General features: G+C 30.7%; 4 protein-coding genes across 4 annotated transcripts; 2 read left to right on the forward strand and 2 right to left on the reverse strand.

Annotated features, from left to right (window-relative positions):
• Window positions 1–2,019: 2,019 nt before the first annotated feature.
• On the reverse strand, window positions 2,020–7,018 carry LOC106108590 (protein lap1). Its single transcript, XM_013289814.1, has one exon. It carries the CDS (start codon window positions 6,794–6,796, stop codon window positions 4,061–4,063), a length of 2,736 nt encoding a protein of 911 aa, XP_013145268.1. The 5' UTR covers window positions 6,797–7,018; the 3' UTR covers window positions 2,020–4,060.
• A 337-nt stretch (window positions 7,019–7,355) lies between these two features.
• Window positions 7,356–11,617, forward strand: LOC106108550 (spindle assembly abnormal protein 6 homolog). Its single transcript, XM_013289749.1, has 12 exons — window positions 7,356–7,595; window positions 7,673–7,836; window positions 7,910–8,066; window positions 8,265–8,450; window positions 8,744–8,901; window positions 9,615–9,774; window positions 10,148–10,216; window positions 10,364–10,507; window positions 10,624–10,831; window positions 10,952–11,123; window positions 11,209–11,327; window positions 11,403–11,617. Exons 1-12 carry the CDS (start codon window positions 7,479–7,481, stop codon window positions 11,546–11,548), a joined length of 1,800 nt encoding a protein of 599 aa, XP_013145203.1. The 5' UTR covers window positions 7,356–7,478; the 3' UTR covers window positions 11,549–11,617.
• A 292-nt stretch (window positions 11,618–11,909) lies between these two features.
• On the forward strand, window positions 11,910–14,202 carry LOC106108552 (replication protein A 32 kDa subunit). The gene is made up of 7 exons (XM_013289753.1): window positions 11,910–12,019; window positions 12,101–12,178; window positions 12,442–12,524; window positions 12,729–12,950; window positions 13,142–13,327; window positions 13,669–13,874; window positions 14,038–14,202. Exons 2-7 carry the CDS (start codon window positions 12,169–12,171, stop codon window positions 14,120–14,122), a joined length of 792 nt encoding a protein of 263 aa, XP_013145207.1. The 5' UTR covers window positions 11,910–12,019; window positions 12,101–12,168; the 3' UTR covers window positions 14,123–14,202.
• Window positions 14,189–15,816, reverse strand: LOC106108553 (LDLR chaperone boca). Its single transcript, XM_013289754.1, has 3 exons — window positions 15,537–15,816; window positions 15,208–15,462; window positions 14,189–15,079 (listed from the first exon to the last, which is right to left on the reverse strand). The coding sequence occupies exons 1-3, from the start codon at window positions 15,665–15,667 to the stop codon at window positions 14,905–14,907; spliced, it is 561 nt and encodes a 186-aa protein (XP_013145208.1). The 5' UTR covers window positions 15,668–15,816; the 3' UTR covers window positions 14,189–14,904.
• Window positions 15,817–15,972: the final 156 nt, after the last annotated feature.

Raw genomic sequence — 15,972 nt, forward strand, 5'->3', positions numbered from 1 at the left:
TTTTGTCCTGTCTACAATATTCTTAGGCCTTCTGCCATATTGTGATAATGAAACATCTTAAAATTTACTACATCTCTACTCCGTAATGTGTATGTACATGTTATTTTTAATTACAAAGATAAAAACCATTCATACATAAATTAGTATACACGAAACAAATAGCTGCCAATTTTATTCTACATTAATTAATATTCCAAATGATTTTATTTGTCTATTAAAACATTTGTGAAAAAATGCACATTAAAAATATCTCTTTGAACAAAACTTATGGCACGATACATATTTTCCAAACAGTTTTTGTACACAACTTGATAATGAGACGAATAATTGGTAAAGAAATATTTCAGTTGAAATATTATTTAAAAAACGTACGCATTAGAATGCTACAATGAGTGAAGAGTATATGTCATTCGTCATCACAGCCAACAAAGGTTGCGACCACAACATAAGTATTTGCTTTCATCATAATTGAAATACGGAACGAGATAAGATACCGATAATTGAAATGTTTAGAACAAATGAATGAACTAGAAACAAACGCATTTGATAAATATCTTACATCAATTTACTTAATTACTGAGATAACGGACCCTGTAATGATTCAGAAATACCAGTATTAAAAACGAAACGCGAAAACCGCAAATTTATTATATTGAAATAAATAGATAGATTGATATAAAAATAGATGTTAATTATATTAAAACTTGTAAGCTTTAATGACAAGAAAATACTCAAATGATATGTTTTATTAGGCGTCAGTCTTCATTAAATGTAGCGTTTTGGTATTTTTGTATTATAATTAGAGATAAATAGAATTATTAATTGTATTACTTTATAGCAACGAAATGTATTCAATTTCTGGCAAATTTAAGTATAATAAAAATAATTATTCTTAAAGAAAATAAAAGAATTATTTACATGTACAAACTACAGTGGTTACTAAGATTACTTACGTATGCATATTGTGGAGTTACAATTAGTTAATTTTTTAATCTGTATATACCTCATTATTTTAGAGATATATCATGTTGTAAACGACTTATTTATAAGGTTAACTGTAGTCATATCTAAGTTACAATGGATAAATGTTTACAAAAGTTCAACAAATAGTTCTAGCCAGACATATGTGAAGTTGGCCTTTTCAATTATCAGCTATCTTTAAGGTCATCGCTCATTAGATTAATCTGGCACTCGTTGCGTCGACCATGCGACGACGATGGAGTTGGAGACAAGGAGTAAAGCGTGGCCCTACTGTGGCTGTGCCAGTCAGTATTAATGAGCGATGACAATCATAACATCATATAAGTGGGGGTCCATATACACCAGTCATGTCACCGTCGATCAGCTACGTCAATGTAGCGTGACGTGAATAGATCAACCGTTACAAAATATAGATGAAAAATTATTAGGTTTTTTAAGAACCATGAGTTTAAGAGCACCCGGTGCGTATTTAGTGAATGAATCTTTTGACGTGACGTGTCTGATCGCCATGTATCTGAATGATAACAGTTAAGCGCTTACGATTGAAATGGTCCCTGTATAATAAATCTCTTGCTTACATGGCATCCGTCGAAACTTTGACTAGAACATTGAAATTACAGACATAGTCAACTAATAAGTACTTAAGCGAGCGTTATGTTAGATACAAAAGTTATTGAGCGTCAATTATTAACAAGTTAAATTAAAACATGCATACAAATTGAATCAGTTTTTAAGTCAGAGATTGAAAAATACTTATAAACCTTAATAGTGCATCACAGATAAATATTTGCGTAAAAATTAACCAGTAAAAAAGCAGTATATTGTAGTATTAGTAAATATTATAAACATCAATTTGAAAAACGATTAAACATTTTGTGCAAATATTTAAAATTACAGTACCATTTATTTTTTCTATTTAATAAAAAAATCTTCCTAAATCATTTATATAGCAACTTTATCCCAAGTACATTTTTATATACATATCTAAATTTCTTATAACAAAGTTAATTTGTTTTTATAGGTTTTATATTTCTGCGGTTTTAATACATTTTTAAGTAACACATATAAACTATAGGATAATATGAAATATATATCCTTAAAAATGTAATTATCATCTCATAACTAAAAGGAATGATAATAGTTTAAAAATGTTAAAAAAATAAAAATTTATTTGAAGTTGACACTTCAATGTTGTATTGTAATAACAAAGAATTCATTATTACATTATAATACTATTTTATTTCTTAGTCTCATTTGCATTCAATGCATTGTATTAACACAATAGTAATATAATTTAAATACATATGAAGGTTAATGATATAAATTTTCTAAGCGAGCTCACATAGTCGAAAACAATCACATAACATTGTTCCTATCCCTCTTTCCGTTTCAGAAAAACTTGAGATCAGTAAATGTTTTGTATAAATGTTTCGGCAATGTGAACTCACGTATAGATCAATTTAAATGTAAATGGCTGTTTCGTAATGATCTCATATAAATAATTATAGCACACAAACGAGGAACTTGAAGACAAAGCCAGAATAAAAAAAATACAAAATACATTGTTATTTCAGACTTCCATAGATTTTGTCTATAATAATTGAATACAAAAACATGCTAAGAGCAGCAGAAAAAAGATTAAGAACTAGTACACAGGGTGCTTACAATTTTTGTCGTACATGGACAGTCGCCTTCGCTTGCGGTTTATTAGTTACAAAACATTTGCATCACACTTAACAACGAACTTTAAATAATAAAAATTAGAGTGTTATTTATCTTTTAAAACATCCAATATTGTTCAAACAATAATTAACCTTTTTTTATAAAAATAAATTTGAAGTGTACTATTCGGAAGTTTCCATTTGGCACAGTCCTGTCAGTCCCTTCTATTCCTCATGCATTTAAATGAAATTGATGTACAGTCGCGGAAATCCGTTGTGTATGACTTCAGTACCTTGTTCCTTGCACAGTAATAGACTGGTGTCTTTACTTTTAACTACTACTTAATAGATTATTTATAAAAGGACCAGTTTTTCAAGACCTCTTAGCAGTTAATGTAGAACACCGTAAATTTCCTAGATTGTACAATGAAGACAAAAAATCTACATGCCTCTGTTACATAAAAAAATCAAGTTTAAATTCGGTTTGAAAATATAAATATTATAAAATTAATTATAAATTACATCGCTTTTGTTAAAATTTGTTTCTATAAAGTTAACATGTAGTTCCATCCAGATAACTGTTAGTTTTATTATCTTGGCATACAACTAAGGTTTATAGATTTTACTATAAGTGAATTATTATGTATGTTAACATACTAATTTTACGTCTATGTAATCTAATAGAGAGCTACACAAATTGTACAATTTAAACCAGTAACCACAATCTGACAAAATTACATTAAAATAATTTATTTATTAATTCATTAATTTGCCAATTATTTTTAAGGGATGTACGCAGGGAGCCCAAACAGTGCATTTTTTCTTATAGTACTTAACATTTGATTGAATCAACTAGCTAAAGTGTGTATTTGTTTTTCAATTTAATAATAATTTGGTAAAAACATTAACTATAACTACATTTTCAATCATATAATGTTTTGCTACTCATTTTTTAACATTAATCTTTTATACTTATCACATATCTATACATTTTTACATAATATTTTCAGATTATTGTTAGTAATTAGAATTTTAACATACAAGAAACTACTTGTGAACATCAATATGAAACAACATAGTTGTTACATTTGTACTATAACAGTACCTACTAAACAATTTAAAATATAATCCTTTTTATTTCTTTGTTAACCATTCTCAAAAAGGTATCCTTTATAAAAATGTTCCTGCATAATCCTCTTCTTAGCACCTTAAATATAGATTATTTAAACATTACATAATACATATCACATTTAAATTGCACATCCAGAAAATAGTTACAGTTATAAATATATAAAAAAAGAACTATTTCATAGATAAATAAATAGTTAGTGATGATAGTAGTTTAATTCACACAGACAATATTTACACAAACATTGTTCACACATACAGTGTCTGCAGTTCTCTGCAAAATGCAAACACTATCCACCCGTTCCGTTAAAGTACTGAGCATGTTTGGTGTAAGGCGCCGCAATGTGATATGGAGGAGGTTTTCCCCTCATATACATACTCTCCGTTACTCCGCTTGGACTATGACGATGGCTTACCACATTAGGAGAATGAGTAGCTGGTCCTGCATCATACAAATCATATGCATTCTGGCTCGTTGGAGATTGGACATGACTGAAGCTACCATCATCCGTTACTAAGGGAGTGTTTGTCATTCTGTATGGATTTGTTGCATTTGTGTGACCAGTAGGTGAATATAATTCGGGCGATTGAGATGGAATGTAAGTAGGACTTGATGTCATACCATAAACATTAGCATTTGGAGTTGTAGATTGATGTAACGGTCCAGAGAAATGATGACTTTCAGCTGTTGGTTGCACATACACATTGTTATAGTTACTCAAATTTGGCATTGTTGTTGAACTGACTACTTGACTTACTGTATGTACTCTGGGGCCAGGAGGCAAGTCATGGCCTGCATGGCTATGATAACCATAAGCATTATAGTTTCGTTGACCGTATATCTTTTCCTTGTTACAGGAATAAGTGTCTTGTTCATAGACATTGTCATGATAATTACTTGCTGGTATATTGTGGCACATAACATGTTCTTGTCTATGATATGAGGGATCAAAATTAGGAACATTCTCAGCTCTTGAGTTATAAGGACTTTCATTGTAATGAGCTGGCATAATAGTTTCTTCATTTGAATGTCGGTCTTGTGAACTGAGACTAAGCCTTTGAAAATGATTCTGAGTTTCATCTATGTTGCTTCTATAACTTAAATCACTTGCTTGATGGTAACTTTTTAGTTCTAAGTGTTCTGCATATGAATTAGATTGCTTACAATTATTTGATTTTTCTATTTCTTGATGTTGATATTTATCATGTTTGGCAGTGTAATGTCTTTGTGTGTATGGTTCTCCATTTTCAGCTTCATATTCTATATTTGCACCACCATTGTTTTCAACATATAATGCATGATCTACACTTTTGTATGTTTTATCTTGTTCATAAGTAAGATCTAATGGTCTGTCATAAGCATTTTCCGGGGGTAGATTATCATATATTGAGGCTGTTTTAAATGTTTCTTTAATGTTTCCACCATTTTCTATGCTTGTAGTATTATTGCTCTCCTTTTTGTTGTCTGATGCAAATCTTTGCTGTAAAGTTGGAGTGATCTTTGCTGCTTTTATGTGAACAGCATTTTGCATAGGTGGTGTTACATCTTGAGTTCCATCTTTATGAATATTTCTTGCATGTTTAGCCATAGCTCGCAATTCTTTAGGGTAAGGAGTAGGTGCCCTTCGCAGCTGTCCAGGTTTCTCTGGGACTTTTGCAGTAGCCTTCATATCAACAAAACTAATGTGTCTTACAGTTGATTGTGTCTCTGTGTTTTCAGGTTTTTCATTATCATTCTTTAATTCAATAGGTGTTAAAGGCACTTGTGGGAACAGAAAACAAGTTAGGACTTGTTCATAAGTATGAGGATCAACTTCAGAATGCATAGGCACTAAAGGTTTGCTTTGATTTTCAGAGAGCCAAAGAGCCACCAAATTATCACAATTTAATAAGGACTGGGGAAGACAACTTAGAGAATTTCTCACTAAATTCAATACTCTTAGAGAGGACAAATGCCCAATTTCTGGAGGGATTTTTGACAATTTATTTGCTCGTAGAGATAACACAGATAACTTTGTACAACTCCCAATTTCTGGAGGGATTGATTTCAACATATTATCATCAACATTTAAATATTGCAGTTTTCTTAAAAGTCCAATAGATGATGGTATTTTATCTAAATAATTACACATGAGCATTAATTCCTCTAGGTTCTTCAACTGACCTATACTATCTGGTAAACAGTACAACCTATTGTTGTCTAGCTTCAAAGAAGTCAGGTTACTTAGCTGCCCAATGCTGTCAGGCAACTGTGTCAAGCTGTTGATAGATAAACTTAAGTCTAACAACTGTGTACAATTTCCAATTTCTGGTGCAAGTTCTTCAATCATATTATTGCTAGCTTCTAGGTGAATCAAATTTTCTAATGGCTTAATTATAGATGGTATTGTTGTAAAGCTGTTACTATCAATCCACAGCTCTTTTAACTTAAGAAATCTTCCAATAACTTCAGGGAATTGCTGAAACTCATTTTGTCCTATATCCAATCGCAAGAGTTCAGTGGAACGAGACAGAGATTTGGGTAAAATCATAAGGTAATTGTCTCTCAACTCTAATATGTTTAGGTTAGCTAGTCTTCCAAAATTTCCAGGAAGATATTCGAGATATGTATCATTAAGATATAGTTCTTTTAGTGCTATGAGATTTGTTATGGCATCTGGTAGTTTCTCCAGAGGGTTAACACTGAGGTCAAGGAACATGAGATATTTCAGTGCTTTCATGTTGTCAGGTATCGACGCCAATGTGTTTCTACTGATGTTTAAATGCTGTAAATTTACCAAAGAGGATATTGCTGTGGGAATCGCTTGTAACTCATTATCACTAAGATCTAAATATTTCAAACCATGGCACATAAAAAGCTGGCGCGGTAACTCTGTGATACGATTACTTTGGCAGAGCAGTGTTTCTAGTGTCCTCTCATACACAAACACATCGGTGGGAACATCTGTTAAGGATTGATGAGAGTAATCCAACTCCACGACGTCTTCAACTCCGGGCCTCACACAACAAAAAAAATTGAATGGCATTTTTTAATAACACTTCCACTTGCACACGAAAACTATGTTCTTAAAAAAACTACTCATGACCGTTTCCTAAATGGCGAATAACAAACTTTATTGAAAACATTTTATCATAGAAATTTTCACTTAACATTTAGAAAACCAAAAATAAATACGTTTTTACAAATACTATTTGCTATTAAATGATTCACATAAAATCAACCAAACTGATTCACTCCTTCCCTTTCCCTTCCCCTGTCCCCTTTGGCCCCACGCTTCAGATTTCAGATAATACAAAGAAAACGTTTTTTTTATCTACATGCAACATAAGGGACATTTATAAAAAATATTTTATTACAAAAATCTATCTTGATATCAGCAACTAATTCTAGGCGATATTGATAGGTTTTAAAATCTACATTAAGCAGAATTCTAATCCAATAGAGACTTTAATCTTTAAACAGGTGAACCAAAGTGAACTCTCAACAATCTGTTTGTAAAACTGACCTGTAAGAAGGCAACACTGCTTTCTGCCGCAATGTTGCTTTGATTTTTGGTTGGCGATATGGCGATTGTCTATGTCTATCTGTCAATTTGAATTTTGAAATAGGTGTCAAAATAAATAAAAATACGAAAACCCTGTTTTTCTGTTATTCCTTAATATTTTAATATTTTCCAGCGGTTAACAGAATAGTGTTAAAACAAGGAGATGGTTTGTAAGAACTTCTATAAAGGCAAATACTATATAACATATAAACGTGGATTTGAAGATTGTAAAAAAGATGTTATTATTACTATTGACAAGTTGTTTGAGAACGATAGTTTGGTAAGTTTTTATTGAATTTGTTTGATTACCAAATCTTTCAAATTAAACTATCAGGATCATGCTTGTCTTTGTTTCAGATTTTGACCTTATCAGATGACGAAGATCCATGTTTCTTATTTAAAATTTGTATAACTAGATGCGATTATGAAGATTTGAAAAAACAGCAAGGACTTCTGATAGACTTCGATAATTTTCCGTCTCAAATAGTCAGGTTATTGCAACAATGTGCTTCCAATAACATGTAAGTAATTAAAAATTACTCAATTAAATAGTCTTCTCTTTACATGAACTTTTATTCTGTTTTCTTTTTCTAGGTTTTTAATTATTCACCAATTAAATCCTATCAAATACAACTTTGAAATTGTTGAGCATAATGAATTCAAAAGATTGGTTCATTTATCATTAAGTACTGGGCCGGCAACTGATTCTGACATAAAACAACATATGTCTGAAACTATCTCCAATTTAAAGGTATGAAATAAATTACTTTATACTTGAATCTTATACACATATTAAATTAAATAAACAACAATGACTTGTAGGGTTAAATTAATAATATATAATTGGTGTACACGCAGAAAAAAAAATTAGGTACATCCTTCTTTTTGACATTAGTTAAAAAAGTTATACATCCATTGTAACTACAATTAAAGCTTTGTTTTTCATTAGAAAAATTTAGCGGCAGTTAAAAGTTCATCAACTGGTACTGAGGCAATGTTAAATGACAAAATACTTAAAATGGAAGGAAAGATTCAAGACTTAACACTCACAGTGTCAAAGATGGAAGAAGATAAATTACGACGAGAGACAGAGTTTTATGAATCTCTGAAAATAGAGAAAGATAGATTAGCTCAGGTAAATATATTATGGCAATATTTGAATTTGCAGCTTTTTTGTGTTAAATTTATCCAAACCACTGAAATGCAATGAACTGTAATGATACTTTAGGCCAGTGTTATGACAAAACTCGTGAAGGTTTTTACCCAAAATATTGGAAATTAAAATCTTTTTAATTTTTATTAAAATGTTGATATACTCATATTGTATATTAGGTTTTATCATTATTTCGTATAACCTATTTGCATTATATGCATTCAGGTACTAGCCAGATATTTAGGGATTTTTTTAATTTTCTTTATTCCTTTTAGGAAAAGGTTCAATGGCAAAAAACATCTGATCTCAATACAAAAACCCTATTGGCAAATTCTCAAGAAAATTTAAGCAAGAAAGATAAGCAAATTGATGATTTAAATGTACTATGTAAACAACTTCGCGATAATATAAATCAACTAGAGAACCAGTTGGGGTGAGTTTATATACTCTTTATTATTGAAATATTTGTTAAGATATAATGGTAAAAACAACTACTCAGTTTTAGAGTGTGCACACACTTGAAACTAAACTATCACACAATTGTATAGTCTTGCTCAGAATCTGACGAGCTTATATGGAGTTTGACAGTGGTAGTGCCCGCTTTAACATCTAAGCACGAATGGGCCGGCACGCCCGGTGTAATACCACGACCACACAGAAGACAGGCGTGAAATGGAAGCAATTGCGTGTTTCGTCTAATGAGTGTGGTGCCGGAGGCCTAATTTAAGTCCCTTTCTCTTTACCACCCTTTTCTTATAAGGAGAGGTTGGGAAGAGGAAGTGGATTTAACGGTGGAGAAGATGCATAGGAAGTGGGAATATCCTCTTTATGTGCGTCTCCTCCTCCGTCGTATAAGGGTAGGCAACGCATCTGCAATTGCGGATGTCTATGGGCAGCGGTCGCTTCGCCATTTTGGCGGTTTCAGGTGGCCACTTGCTCGTTTGCCACCTTATGTTATAAAAAAAAAAAAAAATGGAGGTGCTCACACTACCCGATCTTTAGTACTGCAACTAAACAGTTGAGTTGGCTGTGAAACAATCGACAATCGTACAACAGTTGTGCCATATTTTAATCATAAGTGTTCTTAGTGGTAAAAGTACAGTTTTTTCAACAATTGTCAAATCTTATTTCTTCTTTCCATTTTAGTGATAGAAATCAGCGAATTAATTTCATAGAAAATGAAGTGCAAAAAACTCACATTGAAGTTGCAACTTTACGAGCGAAAAATGTTACATTGGAGCGAGAAATTATTGAAAAAGATAAACAAATAAATCAATTGCAATCACGGTGTACCTATTTAGAAAAGGTATGTGGTATATAACCATTTAATATACAAGTGTATACTTATTTAATTCAAGCTATGGAAATAAATCAAGAGAATCCAGCCTGTGTCGTTTCTGCCACTTATAATATTGACTAAGTATTTTTGAACAATTAAAAAAAAAGAAGGGGTTCTAAATTCATTTTTTTTTATGTGCATTGATTATTTAGTAGTTTATCATCCGATTCACGCTATTTTTTTTTATTTGATTTGAAATAGCTAACGGTTGGATTTAGCTTTTCATTAAAAACTATGTAGTATTTTTTAGTTTTTCATAAAAAATTGTACCTAATTTTTTTTTTGTCTTTAAGTTGGATTTTGTTTTACTTGTACTTTTATATATGTAATTGATTTTCAGGTCAACAAAGAGAATAGTGACAACATAAAGGAGTTGCATGAAGCTGTTGGAATAGCAAAAAGGGAAAAGGTAATTGATAGAACTAATACTTTATATTAATATCTATTAAAAATATATTTGAACAAGGGTTGCATGACAGATTAAAATATTTATTAATATTTAATTGTAACAACTTTTTTACAATACACTCTATAAGCCGTTTAACTATTTTTACAGGAAAACTTAGAAAAGAGATTATCATTAAGTGAATCTCTGGCAAATAAAAATAATGATGCTGCCCATTCAACAGCAGAGCAACTTTTAAAAGCAAATCAAATTATATCAAAACAAACTAATGAGCTAATTGAAGTAAAAGAAAAGGTAATAAACTTAAAACATCCTAGTATATATTTTTGATATGGTAATACAGGCAATTAATGTTTGTATTGCCATATAAAAATATAAAATGTAATAACTATTTTTTTATTTTGTTATAGCTCTTATGCAGGACAGCAATAGCTTTAGAACAAGAGAAAGTTATCGAGAGTTACACAAAAGAAATACAAGACTTAAACTCAGAAATTGAATGTACAAAAGATGGGATGACCGCTATGAAAAATGAATTAGAAAATCTTAAAGAGAAATGTGAAAGTACTGCACAAGCATTAAAAGATAGAGACGAAACTATTAAAAATAACAATATGGGTATGTGCATAATTGTAAAATATATATCATACAATTTTTATTATAGGTTGTTTTAAATTTTTAATAGAACTGAACACAAACATTTTAAGTGTTGACTATGTTTGAAATTATTTTTTTCAGTTATACAATGGCTGCATAAGAAGATAGAAGATCAACAACCAAATTCTGACAGGCAAAACTTTGGAGTACAATCAAGTAGTTCAACTCCATACTTTGTACAAAGAAATAATCAAGAAAATAATACTTTACAAGAATCAGATGATACAATCAATTTTTATGCAACTTCAAGAACGTGAGTTCAAACTTTAACATAAACAAACATAGCAAAATGTTTATTTGATAGTTTTTATGTTTCACACGTTTTTATAAATTTTTAGATCGAGTCTGAACGACAGTCCTCAAGTCGAAAGTCCACAAATAAGATCTAGAAAATCGGGCTTAGATCCCAAATACTTGCAACCTGTTACAAAGGATGAACAGACACAAAAACCGAAAAGTAAATCTTTTTTTTAACATTTTGATTGCCATCAAAAGTTAGATATATGTGTAATATCTTGTTTTATTTGCTCAGGTACATTAAGATCTGACACAGCTTCATCAAGAAGTCAGAAAGGGAAGGAGAATAAAAATGTAGATCTGCCAAAAGTGGTTTATAAAGAAAAGAAATCTTCAAGGGCGACTTACAGGGCAACACCAGTTTCCGCATATTTCCCATAAAATTTCTTTTTTAAATGTGAAGATTTACGTTTTTTTAGTATTAGTGTAAATAAATAGTGAGTAATTAAATTTTTGTTTTAACTTGTTCCCATGATTCCCATTTGTATAATTTAAGATGTTATTATGAATTTGGTTCTAGTTGTGCGGTCTTGCCAGATTTTCTCTTCACAGTTAATGCGTGCTTTGAGCTTTGCGTTCCCACTTTGTGTCACGATCTAAAAGATGAGCGCAATTTATTTTGAATCATATTAGAATCTGGACATCTTTATAAATCGTCAATAACAAATAATTATTGTCTGGAAAAAAAAAACGGTTTTATCAAAAAATCAAAAACGGTTCTATTCATTTTAAGCAAACTTCATTTTGATAATTCTATAATCTTTGACAATGCTTCCCGCGAAATTTGACATTTCAATATTTTGATTTTAATGGTTGTTGTTGGAACGATTTGCAACCGACTTGTTAAAACTTGTAAGTTTTCTAATATACCTAACTTATCAGCGTTATAAGTTAAAACACATAAAGTATTAAAGACTGACGGTATTTCTTTAGTTTTTCAGGTTGCCAAAAGTGTTCGCAATATTGGTTAACTTTTCCCATTGGTTTGCTAATAAGAAAATATGTGGAACGGTAACTATAATTACTTTTGACATCATTGATAGTCGTTAATATATATTGCTTATTAAGTTACAGACATGAAAAATACTGTCTAGGGGGTCGTTATATGGTTATAAACCATTTTTTTTGTTTATGGGACACATGGGTCTTACTTGATAGGGTACCTTATTCTTACGGGAGACATCCGTTTCATAACTTTGCAAATCCAGATTCTATAATCTCATATCTACATTTTATTCAAGCTCAGAACCTATTTGATATAATTATCTTTTCAGATCAATCTGTTGTGGGTGGTGGATTTTTTAATTCTACCAATCAATTTGGAAATGCGAATACACCTAACCAACCACAAAAAACAGTATGTACAATTAGATAATTCTTAAATTGCATTAATAGTCATAATTAACCTTACCTTATCCCACTTTAATAGAGTTGGCGCACAAGGGTTTATAAACCATAAGGTTTTGTCTCAATTTTTACCCCTTTTAATTTATTTAATAATTATTACAATGACTTTGTAATGTCTTACATGCAATGAATAAGTAATGATTGTAATTATTAGAGTCGAAGAACATCAAGAACCGCACCAATAGTTATAAGGCAAGCATTGCATTCCGGTGATGGTGATATCACAATATGGGGTACAGAAATTATGATAGTATCTATTGTTGCTCGAGTAAGGAACATTAGGATGCAAAGTACAAAAATAACATATACAATACAAGATATAACAGGAAGAATGAGAGCTGTGTTTTGGCTGGACCAAGAAGCTATGGAGGAAGACGTAAGTATATAAATGTTTTCAACTATTAGTATCTAAGAGGCCTTTTAACAGATTTGGCACCAATATATTACTGAATAATAATTTTCATTTAAACAAGTGGCATTAAATATATCAAAGCAAGACAAAGATAACAAGTGTTGTTGTGAAAAGTCATCTGTAATTTAAGCTACTTTCTTGTTATATGTTTACAGGATAAATCAACCCCAAAAGTGCAAGTAAATGATTATGTTCAGATATATGGAAATGTTAAAACAAATAAAGGAAAGAAAGTTTTGATGGCATTTAAAATAATGCCTATTACAGATGTCAATGCTATTACATTTCATTATTTGCAGTGTATTAATAATAGGCTTAAGATGGAAGCAGATTCTAAGAAGGTATTCTTAGTATTTTTTTATTTTATTCTTTTACATTACTAATAGAGATAGGAAATGTTTTTTTACTGTGCATCCCCCTTTTCTGGATTGTAGGTTGACAACATATCTGTAATTTGCAGATATCTATGGATCTCAGTTATTTTGATAATTCAGCAAGTCCTGTCGGACACCTAGCTACCCTACAATATATTAAAAAAATTTACTGCCATGTAAAACATAGCTTTTTCGTGTTGATATTTCTATTCATGATCTCTTATTGGCTGTATAAATATTTATTACCATTTTACTTACTTTGTAATAAATAGTTGTCGGTCTCTCTTTAAATACATAATAATTTTTAGACTAAAGTAAATGGTAATACAACAAGTTCAGCAGCACTGCCAGCTAATTCTATGGTTGGAATGGCCGACAGCGGTTCAGTGAACGGCTTGAATCCAAGACAGATGATGGTATTTAATTTGATCCGAGCATCCTCTCTGGAGCAGGGTATAAGCAAGCAAGATATGTATGTCACACTGAAAGATCGCATGTCACAGATGGAGTTTCAGTAAGTATTTCCATTATAAAAAAATTATCTTTCTGCCGAAATAATCTCGAGTAACATAAATTTTCACTTTAAAATGAAATGGAATTATTTTTTTAAAATTAAGCCATTTTTAGCTAAATTATTTTTTACATGTTTATGCTCATTTAACTTTGTTTTTCCATAGGAATATTCTAGAATGGTTGTGTGGTGAGGGTCACATTTATTCTACAATTGATGAAGAACATTTCCGTGCCACCGATGCCATTTAACACCAGCTTCATGATTATTTACCCTATGGTTAAAGATTACAAAATTGATTTTGAATAAAAACTATATTTGCTGTATTCTTTATTTATCTTTTATTCAGATGAAAATGTGGTATAAAAGCAATACAAAAGTAAAATATTGTAGATTTATATTAGGAAGGATATAAATTGTGTACAAATATCCCATGATCATTGAACTTGAACTTATGAAATAACTTAATACATAAACCTGATTGATGATTATAATTTATAATTAGGTTCTTAAGTTAACATCAATAAATTAACAGATCTCAAAGTCAAAATTAGACATCATAAAAAAATATACACATTATAATTATCTAAAAGCCCTTTCCCATTAAAATTGACTTATTAAAAAACCTTACAAATTAAAAAAATGTATGATTTAAATGCAATGTGAAGATAAGTTTACAATTACTTATGCATATAAAGGTTATCACACGGACACCTTTTAAACTAGACTGATATTTTAAAGTTATACAGTTTTTATCAATTATATATTAAACCAGTTTTAAAACTTGTTTAATATGCAAAATACATAAATGACATGTGACTTAGTATATAAGTTCTAAGAAGTATAAGGGTGTGTCCCACCACTGGCTGATAGAGGCTCAGATAGCTTAAATATGATGTTACTGTCAAATAAGGGAACAAAACCCGTTATTTACATCACATATTTTACATGTTGGATTGTTATCAGACAATTTACAATTTGATGGGACAGGCCTTAAGATTAATAATAAGACACTTTGTCTCCATTATGAATATTACAATTCATCTCTTACAGCTTTATTTCTCACATCGGGATTTTTCCCAGGATATGTCTGACTTTCCAATTGGACTTCTTTGAGTTCATCTTGCTCTAAAAGGTATTCTTTTGCAGTCCACGCCTGTGACCCATCTTTGAACATAAATATAGCTCTGTCATCATCAATAAGATATCTGCAACAAAAAATCATATGAAAGGAATTTTAACATTTTTACAAAATATTTAAGCAGTTGTTTCAATTAACTGACATATCAACCCTGATAGGGAGATATATTATAGGTATTTATTGAAAGAAACTAACCTTTCAGCTTGAATATGATTGCTCCAAAGACTTGTTTGCCAGATTTTCGTAAGTTCTTCTGTTCTTGCTTTTGAAGGTTTATTAGCAACTGAAACAAACATCATTACAGTCTGCCCTTTCTTTGTTGCTTGAAGGACCGATTCAGGATTACTCATATCCATTTTAGTAAGATCAATCGAAGGCGGTTTGCGGAGATGTTCAGGTAACTCGTCTTCTGGAAGCGGTTCTTCATCTTCTTCCCACTGGTCGAAAAGACTGAAAGATGAGTTGAACGAGATACAGTTCAATGAAATTAAGTAACCATACCAACAAACCTGTTATCCTCTTACCGTTCCATGTCTGCGTCATTGAAATCTCGAATATCTTTTTTTGCCCATGATGGTTTATCGTCATCTTGAAATTTTTTCGCTAAGTTACCAGATAAGCTTATCAAAATAAGACAACAAAGTAACTTAGCCATTTTTAGTTGAAATTTAAGAAAAAACTTTCTTTGATTGTAATATAGTGATTCCGGTTCTAATTTTATTCAAAGAAACAATATTATGATAGAAAATCCAAATTATTGAAATAGGACACAACACCGCGATTATTTGACAGAAAAAGTCTGGTGAGTATGCTTTCAAAATCAATGACAAAATGACAGTTTTGATTAGAAGTTGAAAAAAAAAATCTTGAGATTGTAATTATTAACACAAGCTATTTTAAAACTAGTGAAAATTATTATTATATATTTGATAACCAATTAACTAAAACAAAATTGTAAGA

Source organism: Papilio polytes, unplaced genomic scaffold (genome assembly GCF_000836215.1).
Source record: "Papilio polytes unplaced genomic scaffold, Ppol_1.0 DF821511.1, whole genome shotgun sequence".
Classification (NCBI taxonomy): Eukaryota; Metazoa; Arthropoda; class Insecta; order Lepidoptera; family Papilionidae; genus Papilio; species Papilio polytes.